The 14,137-nt window shown below is 42.6% G+C and overlaps 1 protein-coding gene across 1 annotated transcript in view; it reads right to left on the bottom strand.

Annotated features, from left to right (window-relative positions):
* Nucleotides 1–14,137, bottom strand: part of LOC127913265 (ADP-ribose glycohydrolase MACROD2-like) — a 496,709-nt gene that overhangs the window by 70,775 nt on the left and 411,797 nt on the right. Inside the window, exons 8-9 of the mRNA XM_052485172.1 lie at nt 4,863–4,937; nt 333–398 (exon numbers count right to left, since the gene is read on the bottom strand). Coding sequence (XP_052341132.1) covers nt 333–398; nt 4,863–4,937 — 141 coding nt within the window. The remainder of the gene's footprint in view (nt 1–332; nt 399–4,862; nt 4,938–14,137) is intronic.

The raw sequence follows: 14,137 nt of genomic DNA, 5'->3' as shown, positions 1-14,137 counted from the left end.
CCTGTTTGAGTTTCTGCAGATAGAAAGGGAAAAGTAGAATGGAGTCGTGATCTGATTTGCCGAAGGGAGGGCGGAGGAGGGCCTTGTAGCCATCCCGGAAAGGAGAGCAACAATGGTTGAGAGTTTTTGAAGCAATGCTTGATAGAACTTCGGTAGTGCTTTCCTCAAATTTGCTTTAATAAAATCCCCAGCTACAATAAATGCGGCCTCAAGATAGGAAGAGAGAGTGAAGGAGGACAAGAAAATGGAGAAGAGTGAGTGAGAGAGATCAAGAGATGGAGAGAGTGAGACATATATATATAGAGAGAGATGGAGAGAGAGAGAGATCTTACCAGTAGCATCCTTCTCCATTTCTTTATTTTCACTCTTCTCATCAGCTTTCTTTTCCTCTGCTTCACCTGGACACACACACATTTGATCTTATAGTCCCAAGCTCTTGATATGTCATGGAGATCATTCAGCCATTTTGTTGCTGGACATCATTTTACCACCATTCAAATTGTACTCTGAAAGCATGACTGCATGATGTAGACCATTAATGTAATGTATTTAAAATAGAGAGAGAGTAATCGTGTATCACATCAGCTCCCTGTTTTTCTGTCCGTCCGTCTGCCTGCTCTGTCCGCTCTGTCTTCTCCATCCATCTTCTCTGTCTGTCTGTCTGGTCTATATGTCTTCTCTGTCTGCTCTGTCTGTCCGCCTGCTCTATCTGCCTGCCTGTTTTGTCTGTCTGCTCTATCTGCCTGTTTTGTCTGTCTGCCTGCTCTATCTGTCTATCTGCTCTATCTGTCTGTCTGCTCTATCTCTCTGTCTGTCTGCTCTGTCTGTCTGCCTTCTCTATCTGCTCTATCTGTCTTCTCTGTCTGTCTGCCTGCTCTATCTGCTCTATCTGTCTTCTCTGTCTGTCTGCCTTCTCTATCTGCTCTATCTGTCTTCTCTGTCTGTCTGCCTTCTCTATCTGCTCTATCTGTCTTCTCTGTCTGTCTGCCTACTCTATCCGTCTGCTCGCTCTGCTCAGTCCGTCTGTCTTTCTCTAGTCTGTCACTCCCTCGCTCTCCCCTATCTCTCACCTCGCTCTCTCCTCTCCCCTCTCTCGCTCCCCTATCTCTCACCTCTCTCTCTCTCTTCTCTCCCCTCTCTTGCTCCCATATCTCTCACCTCTCTCTCCCCTCTCTCACCTCTCACCTCTCCCTCCCCTCTCTCTTCTCTCTCCTCTTGCTCCCCTCCCCTCTCTTGCTCCCCTATCCCTCACCTCTCTCTCCCCTCTCTCTTCTCTCCCCTCTCTTGCTCCCATATCTCTCACCTCTCTCTCCCCTCTCTCTCCTCTCCCCTCTCTTGCTCCCCTATCTCTCACCTCTCACCTCTCCCTCCCCTCTCTCTTCTCTCTCATCTTGCTCCCCTCCCCTCTCTTGCTCCCCTATCTCTCACCTCTCTCTCCCCTCTCTCTTCTCTCTTCCCCCTCCCCTCTCTCTTCTCTCTCATCTTGCTCCCCTCCCCTCTCTTGCTCCCCTATCTCTCACCTCTCACCTCTCCCTCCCCTCTCTCTTCTCTCTCATCTTGCTCCCCTCCCCTATCTCTCACCTCTCCCTCCCCTCTCTCTTCTCTCTCCTCTTGCTCCCCTCCCCTCTCTTGCTCCCCTATCCCTCACCTCTCTCTCCCCTCTCTCTTCTCTCCCCTCTCTTGCTCCCATATCTCTCACCTCTCTCTCCCCTCTCTCTCCTCTCCCCTCTCTTGCTCCCCTATCTCTCACCTCTCACCTCTCCCTCCCCTCTCTCTTCTCTCTCATCTTGCTCCCCTCCCCTCTCTTGCTCCCCTATCTCTCACCTCTCACCTCTCCCTCCCCTCTCTCTTCTCTCTCATCTTGCTCCCCTCCCCTCTCTTGCTCCCCTATCTCTCACCTCTCTCTCCCCTCTCTCTTCTCTCTTCCCCTCCCTTCTCAATTTTCTCTCCCCTCCGCTGTTTTAAAGTGTGTGGGTGTTCATGTGTGTGTGACATGCGTGTGTGTGTGCGTCGGTGTGCGACCAGCCATCGTATTTTTATTATTTCCAGAATGACACAGTGTGTGTGTGTGTGTGTGTGTGTGTGTGTGTGTGTGTGTGTGTGTGTGTGTGTGTGTGTGTGTGTGTGTGTGTGTGTGTGTGTGTGTGTGTGTGTGTGTGTGTGTGTGTGTGTGTGTGTGTGTGTGATGAGAGCCTCACAGACACTAGTGACATGTCTACATTAAGTTGATTGGTTGATTCTGCAGCCCACCCACCCAGTCCCCATGAGTTAAGCCTATGGAAGGAAGCCCCATGGGCAATAAGAGTGAAGAATAGCCACTAACATAGATTCCAACCATTGAAATGTGTGCTTGTCTGCTTTGTGTACAGTATGGACTAGTGGCTAATATAGGCTACCATCCCTTTAAGAGTGAAGGCTAGACTATATTGAAAGCTAGCTTCCAACTCGTTCAGTGTGTGTGCTTGTCTGCTTTGTGAAAGAATTGGTGGGAATAACAATATGTAATACATCGACCACATGTAGAGAGAGCTTATCTATCTATCTATCTATCTATCTATCTATCTATCTATCTATCTATCTATCTATCTATCTATCTATCTGTCTTTCTCAAGTCTGTCACACTCCCACCCTCTCTCTTTCTGTGTCTGTCTCTCTCTAGAGCTCATGTCGCTGCCAAATAAACTTAATAAACCCAAAAAAGAATTACAAACCCGTTGTCATATCTTTGTCCCCCTCTCTTCTCTCTACTCTCTCTCTCTCTCTCCTCTCTCTCTCTCCTCTCTCTCTCTCTCTCCTCTCTCTCTCCCGCTCTCTCTCTCCCTCTCATATAAATCTCTCTGTGTGATATGTGATATGTAGTAACTGCTCACACCTGTGTTTGCTGTGCTCTGGAGGGGGTATATGGCTGAGCAGAGCGAGATGTAACCCATCAATTATGTTATCCGCCCACACACACAAACACACATTTACATTCTGGAAATAACAAAAAAACAATGGCTGCTCTCACACCAATGCAAGTAAACGCACGTCTCACACACACACACAGGCAGGCAGGCAGACAAACACACAAACATGCACGCACACACACATACACACGCAATCAATGTCTGAGGTGGATGTGTGATGTTGATTGTGTGTGTGTCATACTGATGTGTGTGCCACACTGATTTCAAAGTTAGCATTAGCATCAGTTCACATATGGTACAACCCACTAGTAACTTAGAAGTTACTGTAAAGATAAGTTACGTTTTTTTTTACAGTTTAGGCTCCCAAAATAAGGCCGTATGAACAACGTATGCTATTAGCTGTGTTTGAATACTATTTGTGACGTAAATTGAGTATGTAGTATGCTTATTGGTCATAGTATGGATATAGTTAGTATGCCAAAAAGTTCCCGGATGTCGTGCTACATTTGCCAAAAATCGAAGCATACAAGCAGTGAACACAATTTCTGTGCTTTTAGGGCCCATAATGCAATTCTTTAGAAAATGGGTGTGGCTTCACAACATTTTCAGATTTGAAGAAAATGGCGGAAAATATGCAGCCGAAGTCCACCGAGAGCGGATATAAATGTAAGTACAAAAAGTAAATATTCATTGCTTTAATTAATTATGACAAATGTTAAGAAAATGTTGAGGAATGAAATGAAAAAGTAATGACTTTTCAAATAACTTACGTTTCACGTTATGTTGGCTGCACTAGCTTTACAAACCGCATAGCATAACGTTATAATTACATCAGTTGCTTGTGTGTACCGGTATGTTAGCTAGCTACCTAACATTAGTTGGCTACTAATACATCAAACTTTCCAGTATATTAACTATATGCTATCTAACTAACTACCCAATGTTTTTGTTTTACCCAACGTTTATTGACTTGATTATTCATGTCATTCTAGCTTAGCTAAGTGGTATAGTCATTGTGCGTTCTTAGTGGACATAGTTAATGAAGTAGTAAGATGTCTAATAATTTGTTATGCTAACAAGCTAGCAAGAAGTTGTATAGCAACAGCATCAACTTCCGGTAGACAGGCGAAGCGCTAGTACACTCAACTGAAAGGATACCGTTCATTTACATTATACTAAAATTAACTAATAGTATATAGTATGGGGTATATACTCATTAAGTATGTAGTATACAGTATGTTAGTATGGGTATCCAAACACAGCTATTGTGTTAGATAATATATATTTATTTTATTTTATAGGATCTGACTTGGTGAAGTCCATAGGACTGAAAATGGATGAATGCAACAACCATGTCTCTGTTACTTACAAATACAGTCATGGGTGGTAACAATTTACTCGAAAGGCAAAGCTTATTTGAATAACGCTTTACACTAAGCAGTGTATTAATTTAACACTATTCCAATGTGTATAAGGGTCCACAGAGTCCACAATTCCAGTGTTCATTTATAACCCTCTCAGATCCTGTTCATTTAAAACAATGTTAATCTGGAGAATTTGCTGTGTGTGAATATGTATGTGTGTGTGTGTGTGTGTCTCCTATAATAACAATGACATCACTACCTAGTTAAAAACAAAAACAACAAACTCATGACAACTTGTCACTGTCACATCCAAGGCTATACATAATTGATATGCCTTTGTTTATCCTTCTTATTCCTGTAAGTCGGACAACTGAAGTTCATTCAGAGTAGTAGCACACAGTGAAGATGTGTTTCGAGAGCTCGTGGGATGAGGGAGAATGTTAATGTATTCCCTACACTATGGCAAAATAAACTTGAAGCTTGACACAGAGAGTGGTGGGTAGCACACACAGGATAGAAGGACAGAACAGATACCAGCTTCAGGATAGTGCTTACTGTGTTAACTACCTGAATGTATATGTATCCATGTTACCTGTCTGTGAGTCCTGGGTATCTTGCTCCATGGCTGTATGGTTGTCAGCGTCTTCTTTAGGTGGATCTAGCTCATCTGTACAGACAATGGAAGGAGAGACATTGGTCAGCCCCTGAGCAAACACATATCATCTTCTACAGTATCTCCGCCATGACAGTACAGGATTGTCTACATTGGTCTGGTTGGACAAGACCGTGTTGTCTTGTCTGGACATAACACAATTCGCTAAATGTCAAATTAATGCCAACATTCAAGAGACCAGCATGTCGAAATGTTGCCAAGATTACTAAATGACTCCCTCCCTCTTCCTCCTCCTCCATTCTTCCCTCCCCTCTCCTCCATCCTTCCATCCTTCCCTCCCCTTTCCTCCATCCATCCTTCCCTCCCCTCCCCTCCCCTCCACCCTTCCCTCCTCTCTCCTCCATCCTTCCCTCCCCTCCCCTCTCTCAGCAATGACATTTGGGACAAATTGAGTAAATGAAAGCCATGACACCAATAAGCTAACATGCTGTATGAATGGCTATTGTGCTGCTTCTATAATTGCTTTTCTAACAAGCTGAAGGAAAAAAAGCCATTTTTTCATATCTATGCAATTTTAGACCCATTCTCTGAACAATACAAATGGCAGACCCCATTAGATGGGGAAGGAGAACAATTTCTACCAAAGCCTTGTTTTTGGTGTTTGTCTCGAGTGCTGCTGTCAATCTGAAAATGTTGACACACACTCAGGCACAGACGCATGCAAGCACGCACAAACACTCACAAACACACAGCAACAGCAATCCTTCCCAGTAATCATGATTGGCATTCTATTTAAATGAGAATCATGGCCTTATATACAGTGGCTTGCGAAAGTATTCACCCCCTTGGCATTTTTCCTATTTTGTTGCCTTAAAACCTGAAATTAAAATATATTTTTGGGGGGGTTTGTATCATTTGATTTACACAACATGCCTACCACTTTGAAGATACAAAATATTTTTTATTTTGAAACTAACAAGAAATAAGACCAAAACCCCCCAGAAAACTTGAGTGTGCATAACTATGCACCCCGCCCTCTCTTTGCAGGTTTGTTGTAGTGCCAAACTCTTTACATGTTTTAATAATGGATTTAATGGTGCTCCATGGGATGTTCAAAGTCTCAGATATTTTTTATAACCCAACCCTGAGCTGTACTTCTCCACAACTTTGTCCCTGACCTGTTTGGAGAGCTCCTTGGTCTTCATAATGCTGCTTGCTTTGTGTTTCCCCTTGCTTAGTGGTGTTCGCAGACGCTGGGGACTTTCAGAACAGGTGTATATATACTGAGATCATGTGACAGATCCTGTGGCACTTAAATAAAGCCCCCCTGTGTGCAAACTAACTAATTGTGTGACTTCTGAAGGTAATTGGTTGCACCAGATATTATTTAGGGGCTTCATAACAACGGGGGTGAATACATAAACACGCACCACATTTCCCTTTTGTATTTTAATGAATTTAAACAAGTTATTTTTAAAATTTTACTTCACCAATTTGGACTATTTTGTGTATGTCCATTACCATTGAGTCCAAATAAGAATCCATTTAAATTACAGGTTGTAATGCAACAAAATAGGAAAAACGCCAAGGGGGGTGAATACTTTTGCAATGCACTGTATGCAGCCTAAGATAGTATAGTTATATATTGTCTTGTCTGTCTTGTCACATCAGGTAGAGATGTATTTGTGTTTCCAACAATGCTGTGTCTAGCTATACTGAACAAATATGTAAACACAACATAGTCAAATCTTTGAAATTGTTGTGAGTTAACAGTTCATATAATTCCTTAGACCTTAATCTATGTACTTCACATGACTGGGCAGGGTGTGCAGCCATGGAGGGCCTGGTAGTGCATAGGCCCAGCCACTGAGGAGCCAGGCCCATCTACTGGGGAGCCAGGCCCATCTACTGGGGAGCCAGGCCCAGCCACTGAGGAGCCAGGCCCATCTACTGGGGAGCCAGGCCCAGCCAATCAGAATATGTTTTCCCCACAAAAGGGCTTTATTATAGACATAAATACTCAGTTTCATCAGCTGGTCTCAGACGATCCCCCAGGTGAAGAAGCCGGATGTGGAGATACTGGGCTGGCATGGTTTCACTTGGTCTACTGGACATTCCTGCAGTCAGCATGCCAATTGCACGCTCCCTCAAAACTTGAGACATCTGTGGCATTGTGTTGTGTGACTAAATGGCACATTTTAGAGTGGCCTTTTATTGTCCCCAGCACAAGGTGCACCTGTGTAATGATCATGCTGTTTAATCAACTTCTTGATACACCACACCTGTCAGATGGATGGATTATCTTGTCAAATAAGAAATGATCTCTAACAGGGATGTAAACAAATTTGTGCACAAAATTTGAGAAATAAGCTTTTTGTGCCTATGGAACATTTCTGGGATATTTCATTTCAGCTCATGAAACATGGGACCAACACTTTACATGCTGCGTTTATATTTTTGTTCATTATAAATAAATAAGCCATTTAGCAGACACTTTTATCCAAAGCAACCTACAGGCCAGCTATCTTACATTTTCATATGGGTGGCCCCAGCAGGAATCACTCATAATCCTTGCATTGCAAAGCGCCATGCTCTACCATCTGAGCCAAATAGGACCACCTATCTGACATAATCACAACATATTATTCATGGGTAAACACATTTTTACATTTATTTAACTAGGCAAGTCAGTGAAGAACAAATTCTTATTTTCAATGATGGCCTAGGAACAGTGGGTTAACTGCCTGTTCAGGTGCAGAACAAAATATTTGCAGCTCAGGGATTTGAACTTGCAACCTTTCGGTTACTAGTCCAATGCTCTAACCACTAGGCTACCCTGCCATCCCAACATGTAGTTGCCATACACTTCATCCAATAGCATTGTTATCACTCTGTCTGAATCTGGCAAACATTAATATTTTCTGTCTGAGGATACAAGGACTCAATGACAAAAACATACATTTGCTCAGTACTTTTCAAACTGATTCAGTACATGTGTCCCAAATGGCACCCTTGCACCCTATTCCCTATATAGTGCACTACTTTTGACCAGAGCCCTATGGGCCCTGTTCAAATGTGGTGCACTATATAGAATTTAGAACATATTCCGTGTGTGATATCACAAGGATCACTATTACTAAAGGTTTGTGCTATCTGGGATACTTCAGACGTCCATACCAGCGGAGGCTACTGAGGGGAGGACGACTCATAATAATGGCTGGAAAGGAGTCAAAGGAATGGCATGTAGATGTTTTTGATACCATTCCACTAATTCCACTCCAGCCATTACCACAAGCCTGTCCTCCCCAATTAAGGTGCCACCAACCTCCTGTGGTCCCACCCTAAACCCTAACCTTAACCCTTACCTTAACCATAACCGTAACCCTTAAGTGACTCTAACCCTAACCCTAACCATTTTAATTGTCAACTTCAATGGGGTAGGGATTTCCCAAGGGTCTCAGATAGCACGGACCCTATTATAACCCACCACATTGTAGTGACACCACTGTATCTAACAGTTACTAGCTTTCTCCTGCAGGGGGCAGTATTGTCACATTGTTTCCTCCCAATGCAATACGCAGGTGAAATAACTCTTACTGTAGAATTTTGAGCTATTGATGAAAATAGATTCTAAAATACCATTCTACACAATAGGAGCAGGGAAGGTGTGTGTGTGCATGTTTGTTGTGTGTGTGTGTGTTGTCTGTGTGTCACTAATAGGACAAAGCAACACTGTGACTCGTCCTCCCCATCTTATTTAAAGTAAAGGATGAGGGATATGATTCCCCTGTGCAGACAAATCAATTTACACAATTCAAAAATGTTGTATGCTTTTTGAAACAAATGTTTGAGTCTGTACCTACTGCATTCAGTGTGTATCTGGATGAAGGGTTTAGTAGGAGGTTCTGGATGAAGTGTTTAGTAGGAGGTTCTGCACATTCTAGTTCACTTCAGATTGACAACATACTCATAGGACTATATGTATATATGTCACTGGTTTGGACGTACAGTACCACTAGGAATGAGAGTCTCATAGGACAGTATGGATGTACACTACCGTTCAAAAGTTTGGGGTCACTTAGAAATGCTCTGTTTTTTAAAGAAAAGCAAATGTTTTGTCCATTAAAATAACATCAAATTGATCAGAAATACAGTGTAGACATTGTTAATGTTGTAAATTACTTTTAATGGAATATATACATAGGTGTAGAGAGGCCCATTATCAGAAACCATCACTCCTGTGTTCCAATGGCACGTTGTGTTAGCTAATCCAAGTTAAAAAGGCTAATTGATCATTAGAAAACCCTTTTGCAATTATGTTAGCACAGCTGAAAACTGTTGTCCTGTTTAAAGAAGCAATAAAACTGGCCTTCTTTAGATTAGTTGAGTATGTGGAGCATCATCATTTGTGGGTTCGATTACAGGCTCAAAATGGTCAGAAACAAAGCACTTTCTTCTGACACTCGTCAGTCTATGGCTTTTTCTTTACAACTCTGCCTAGAAGGTCAGCATTCCGGAGTCGCCTCTTCACTGTTGACGTTGAGACGGGTACTATTTAAGTTGCAAAGAAAAAGCCATATCTCAGACTGGCCAATAAAAATAAAATATTAAGATGGGCAAAAGAACACAAAACCCTGGACAGAGGAACTCTGCCTAGATGGCCAGCATCCCAGAGTTGCCTCTTCGTTGTTGACGTTAAGACTGGTGTTTTCCGGGTACTATTTAATGAAGCTGCCAGTTGAGGACTTGTGAGGTGTCTGTTTTTCAAACTAGACACTCTGATGTACTTGTCCTCTTGCTCAGATGTGCACTGGGGCCTCCCACTCCTCTTTCTATTCTGGTTAGAGCCAGTTTGCGCTGTTCTGTGAAGGGAGTAGTACACAGCGCTGTACGAGATCTTCAGTTTCTTACCAATTTCTCGCATGGAATAGCCTTCATTTCTCAGAACAAGAATAGACTGACGAGTTTCAGAAGAAAGTGCTTTGTTTCTGACCATTTTGAGCCTGTAATAGAACCCACGAATGCTGATGCTCCAGATACTCAACTAGTCTAACTAGTTTTATTGCTTCTTTAATCAGTACAACAGTTTTCAGCTGTGCTAACATACTTGCAAAAGGGTTTTCTAATGATCAATTAGCCTTTTAAAATGATAAACTTGGATTAGCTAACACAACGTGCCATTGGAACACAGGAGTGATGGTTGCTGATAATGGGCCTCTGTACGCCTTAGTAGATATTCCATTAAAATCAGCCATTTCCAGCTACAATAGTCATTTACAACATTAACAATACACTGTATTTCTGATCAATTTGATGTCATTTGAATGTGTCACGAATCCCGCCGAAGATGGTGCCTCTTCCTGTTCGGGCGGCGCTCGGCGGTCGTCGTCGCCGGCCTATTAGCTGCCATCGATTCCCTTTCCGTTTGTTTCTGTTTATTGGGTTTAATTGGGTACACCTGTTTTGAGTTAGTGTTGTTTGTAGGCTATTTAAGGGCACTAGGCCCTCTGGGTATTTGTGCGGGCGTGTTCTCTGTTATTTTGGTGTTGGTGTATTAGTGTTATCTCGTTATTTTCCTGACAGTTTTAGTCCTGTGTATTTTGGACGGGTGGTTTCATGCTCCCTAGTGTTGGCATGTCCATGTCTCCGCTGTCGTTGGAATGAATAGATTCACGTACGATATTACCTGCTCTCTGCGTTTGACTCCTCCACTGCACCATTTGTAGAAGTCATAACAGAATGGACATTTGTTTGGTGCTTTTCTTTAAAAAACAAGGACATTTCTATGTGACCCCAAACTTTTGAACGGTAGTGTATGTCAGTGGTTTGGACGTACAGTACTGCTAGGGATGAGAGGCTCATAGGACTGCTTGTATATTGTTAAGAATGTGCCCCTAATATGCTCATGTAGGACCGTCAGCAAGCAGCAGGATGCAGATACATAGGCAGGGAGTTAATCGGGAGACTAGCTAAGGCCTGTGGAGTAATCATATTCAATATCTACTGTTGTGGAACTCTAGCTATAAATAGTCTCTGTGTGTGTTCGCTAGGTCCTTAGCATGTGTGTGTGACAGAAGGGTCTACAAATGGATGAATCCACCTCAGTGACTTAGCTTTCAGCATCAGTACATAACACCACTTTACTCTCTAATGTTGAGGAGAGACTGATGCACTTCCAGTTGGGGGTTTCTGCTGGGTTTGTGTGAGAGGCATTAGGATGTGTGTAGAATATTAAACCTTTACAGTGAGATAGCTGCCTACAGCAACAACCTACACCCCTTCCAACACACACCTATCCACATCTCCCTCCGACACTCCCTTCACCCATGACTCTGTGCCACAAACACTGTCTGTCTGTCTGCTCTTCTTTCCAGTCAACCTTTAGCGTCGGACAAATCATGGGTGAAAAACACACTGAGAAATTGGCCAAATAGAAAGTGCTTCAGAGCGCTACGACCAACAGCTGTCGTTATATGCGACGGGTGTGCAAGGTGTGGGTGTGTGCGTCACTGCGCGGCGTGCTGGGAAAGCCAGACGTCATAGGGGGAAAAGCCATTGATTCTCCATGCCTGCACTGAGCTTGTTTGAACACAGAGGGAAGCCTGTCTATGTAAGGGCAAACAGGCTACTGGCTACAGTAGCTGCCTATACTGTACTGGTAAGGGAATGTGTGTGTGTGTGTGTGTGTGTGTGTGTGTGTGTGTGTGTGTGTGTGTGTGTGTGTGTGTGTGTGTGTGTGTGTGTGTGTGTGTGTGTGTGCGAGTGAGTGAGTGAGTGAGTGAGTGAGTGAGTGAGTGAGTGAGTGAGTGAGTGTGTGTGTGTGTGGCATAAATACATCCTCTCAATTTAATTCTCTCCCCACATTAAAAGTAATACATGTATTTTTTCCTACTAGCTCTGACTATTGAGGAAAAATGTAGACTATTAGAAACAAAGTGTTATTTTTGAACACATCCCTGTGTCTAATTATGGATGGCACATGTTGTGTTACTTTAAACACTGTGTTGACAACATTTTCCAACACATTATGTGTCAATTCCTGCAATGAATGAGTTAATAGCTGACAACCACACAACACACCCTAGATGTGTTAGATTATTGACCAATCACACTGTAGTCATCATGCATCTTTGCCGTGGCCTCACACTCCCCCACGCTCTGAAAAGTGAAGTGACAACTGACAGCCTGGAGTGATCCTCAGCCAGCCAGCAGGAGGAATATGACACAATAAATAAGGTATATTTCAACTTTATCTGAATGAGGTGACCATTTGAGGAAAATGCGGAGCAAACACAGCAATATTTTAACCTTGATTTATAAAAATGTTTCAGATGAGTTGTCGAGAAGTTAGGCTAGTTAGGCAAATGTTTACCATAATCATTACCATTACTCAGCATGCTATACTGCAGGTAGATTTTTAGAATTGTTTTTAATATTTGTGTTTTTGCATTTACATTGATTGATTGATTAATCTTATGCTACACAAAAATAAATGACAAATGTTTCTAAACTAATCTAATCATTTTTTTTGCACCAGATACTGAAATGGTTGTTCCAGTTTAAATGGCTTAGGTAGTCTCCTCACAATGATCCTAACACTGGCAGTCATTCTGAAAAAAATCTAACTAAACTGTTGAATATGTGGCTGGATTCACTTTGCCAGCCAGCATAATGTGACTTGCAGGCCTGATGTGGCCTGTAACCTGTAGTTTCCTAACACCACTGTGCTATGGTATAACTAGGCCCTGAAAGAAAGGCCTTATGATATATATGTGATAATGTATTGTCATTAATAATTTAAGGTATAGCCATATACATGGGGTTTTATGAAGAACCCTACATAAAGGGTTTTGGGGGAACACTAGATAAAGGGTTCCCATACGGGGATAAAATGAAGAACGCTATCTGGTTCTACTTAGTATCCTTCTGCATCTCTTAAACCAACTCCTGTCATCTTTCACTCATCTTTAACTCTATTTTTTGCATATTTGTATTACACCTTTATTTATACAGGTAAGTCAATTAAGAACAAATGATTATTTACAATGACGACCGATCTTCTCCCTCCCTCTCATCCGCCTATCTTCTCCCTCCCTCTCATCCGCCTATCTTCTCCCTCCCTCTCATCTCATTTTCCCTTTCACTCGTTTATTCTGCTGTGTGCTAAGGAAACAGTTAGGGGATTGAACTTTGGCTGTGTGTCCTGCTCCAGCTCTGTCTTGTGACATCTGATCATTTCTCTATACTGTATAATAGAGAAAGAAGAGTGATACTGCTGCATGCCAACTGGCCTGTGACATTGTCTCTTTATCAAGCCTCTGGTTAAAGTGTCTTTCTCAGTTGCCTCGCTCTTCCACTCAGCCACTCTCACCTCTCTTTCTGTCTTTCTCATTCACAGCCTCTCCCCCCTCTCTCTCCCTCCTGCCCGCTCTCCTCCTCCATCGTTCTCTGTCTCCCTCTCTCTTTCAATCTTTTTCTCCCTCTCTCTCTTTCTCTGTATCCTGTTCTTGGATTTTATGACAATTACATCACAAAGCAGGTCATTACAGCACATCAGGAGGATTGTACATTAGTCCCCCTATGAGACAGAGAATTAGAGGCTGCGACCCAAATATCACCCTATTTCCTATGTAGTGCAAATCAAATCAAACTTTATTTGTCACATGCGCCAAATACAACAAATGTAAACCTTACCGTGAAATACTTACTTACAAGCCCTTAACCAGTGCAGTTAAAGAAGAGTTAAGACAATATTTACCAAATAAACTAAAGTAAAAGATAATAAAAAGTAACACAATAAAATAACAATAACATGTGCATAGCCCACTATTTAGGTAGTGCACTATTTAGGGAATAGGGTGCCATTTGGGACGCACTCACGGAATCAGGCTGCGCGTGTAGATCGTGTACCGGAGTAAAGACCAAGTCTCTGATGCTGTCTCTAGTAGGCTGGGTGGGAGCCCTAAAGAATTCCGCATGGGTCTTCTATCACTTGCTGTCATCAGAGTTGTGTTGTAGCGACAACCTGCTGTATGCCAGCGAACGCTGGTCATTTTCGCAGATTCAACATGAAGAATTGTGGGAAAACTATCAGAAAATAACAGCTGATATTCCGGTCAGAGGAACATTCTGTTGTGTTTGTCTCTCTCGCTCTCACTCTCCTTCTCTCTCTTCCACTTTTTCGTGCTGAAAGACGATGACCAGAGCTTACCCCTGATTGTTGCGCAATGATTTTAAGTCAATAAGTCATCGTT

Source organism: Oncorhynchus keta, chromosome 2, assembly GCF_023373465.1.
Source record: "Oncorhynchus keta strain PuntledgeMale-10-30-2019 chromosome 2, Oket_V2, whole genome shotgun sequence".
NCBI lineage: Eukaryota > Metazoa > Chordata > Actinopteri > Salmoniformes > Salmonidae > Oncorhynchus > Oncorhynchus keta.
The sequence above is the reverse complement of the archived record's forward strand: the minus strand, read 5'-3'. Positions and strand labels throughout refer to the sequence as shown.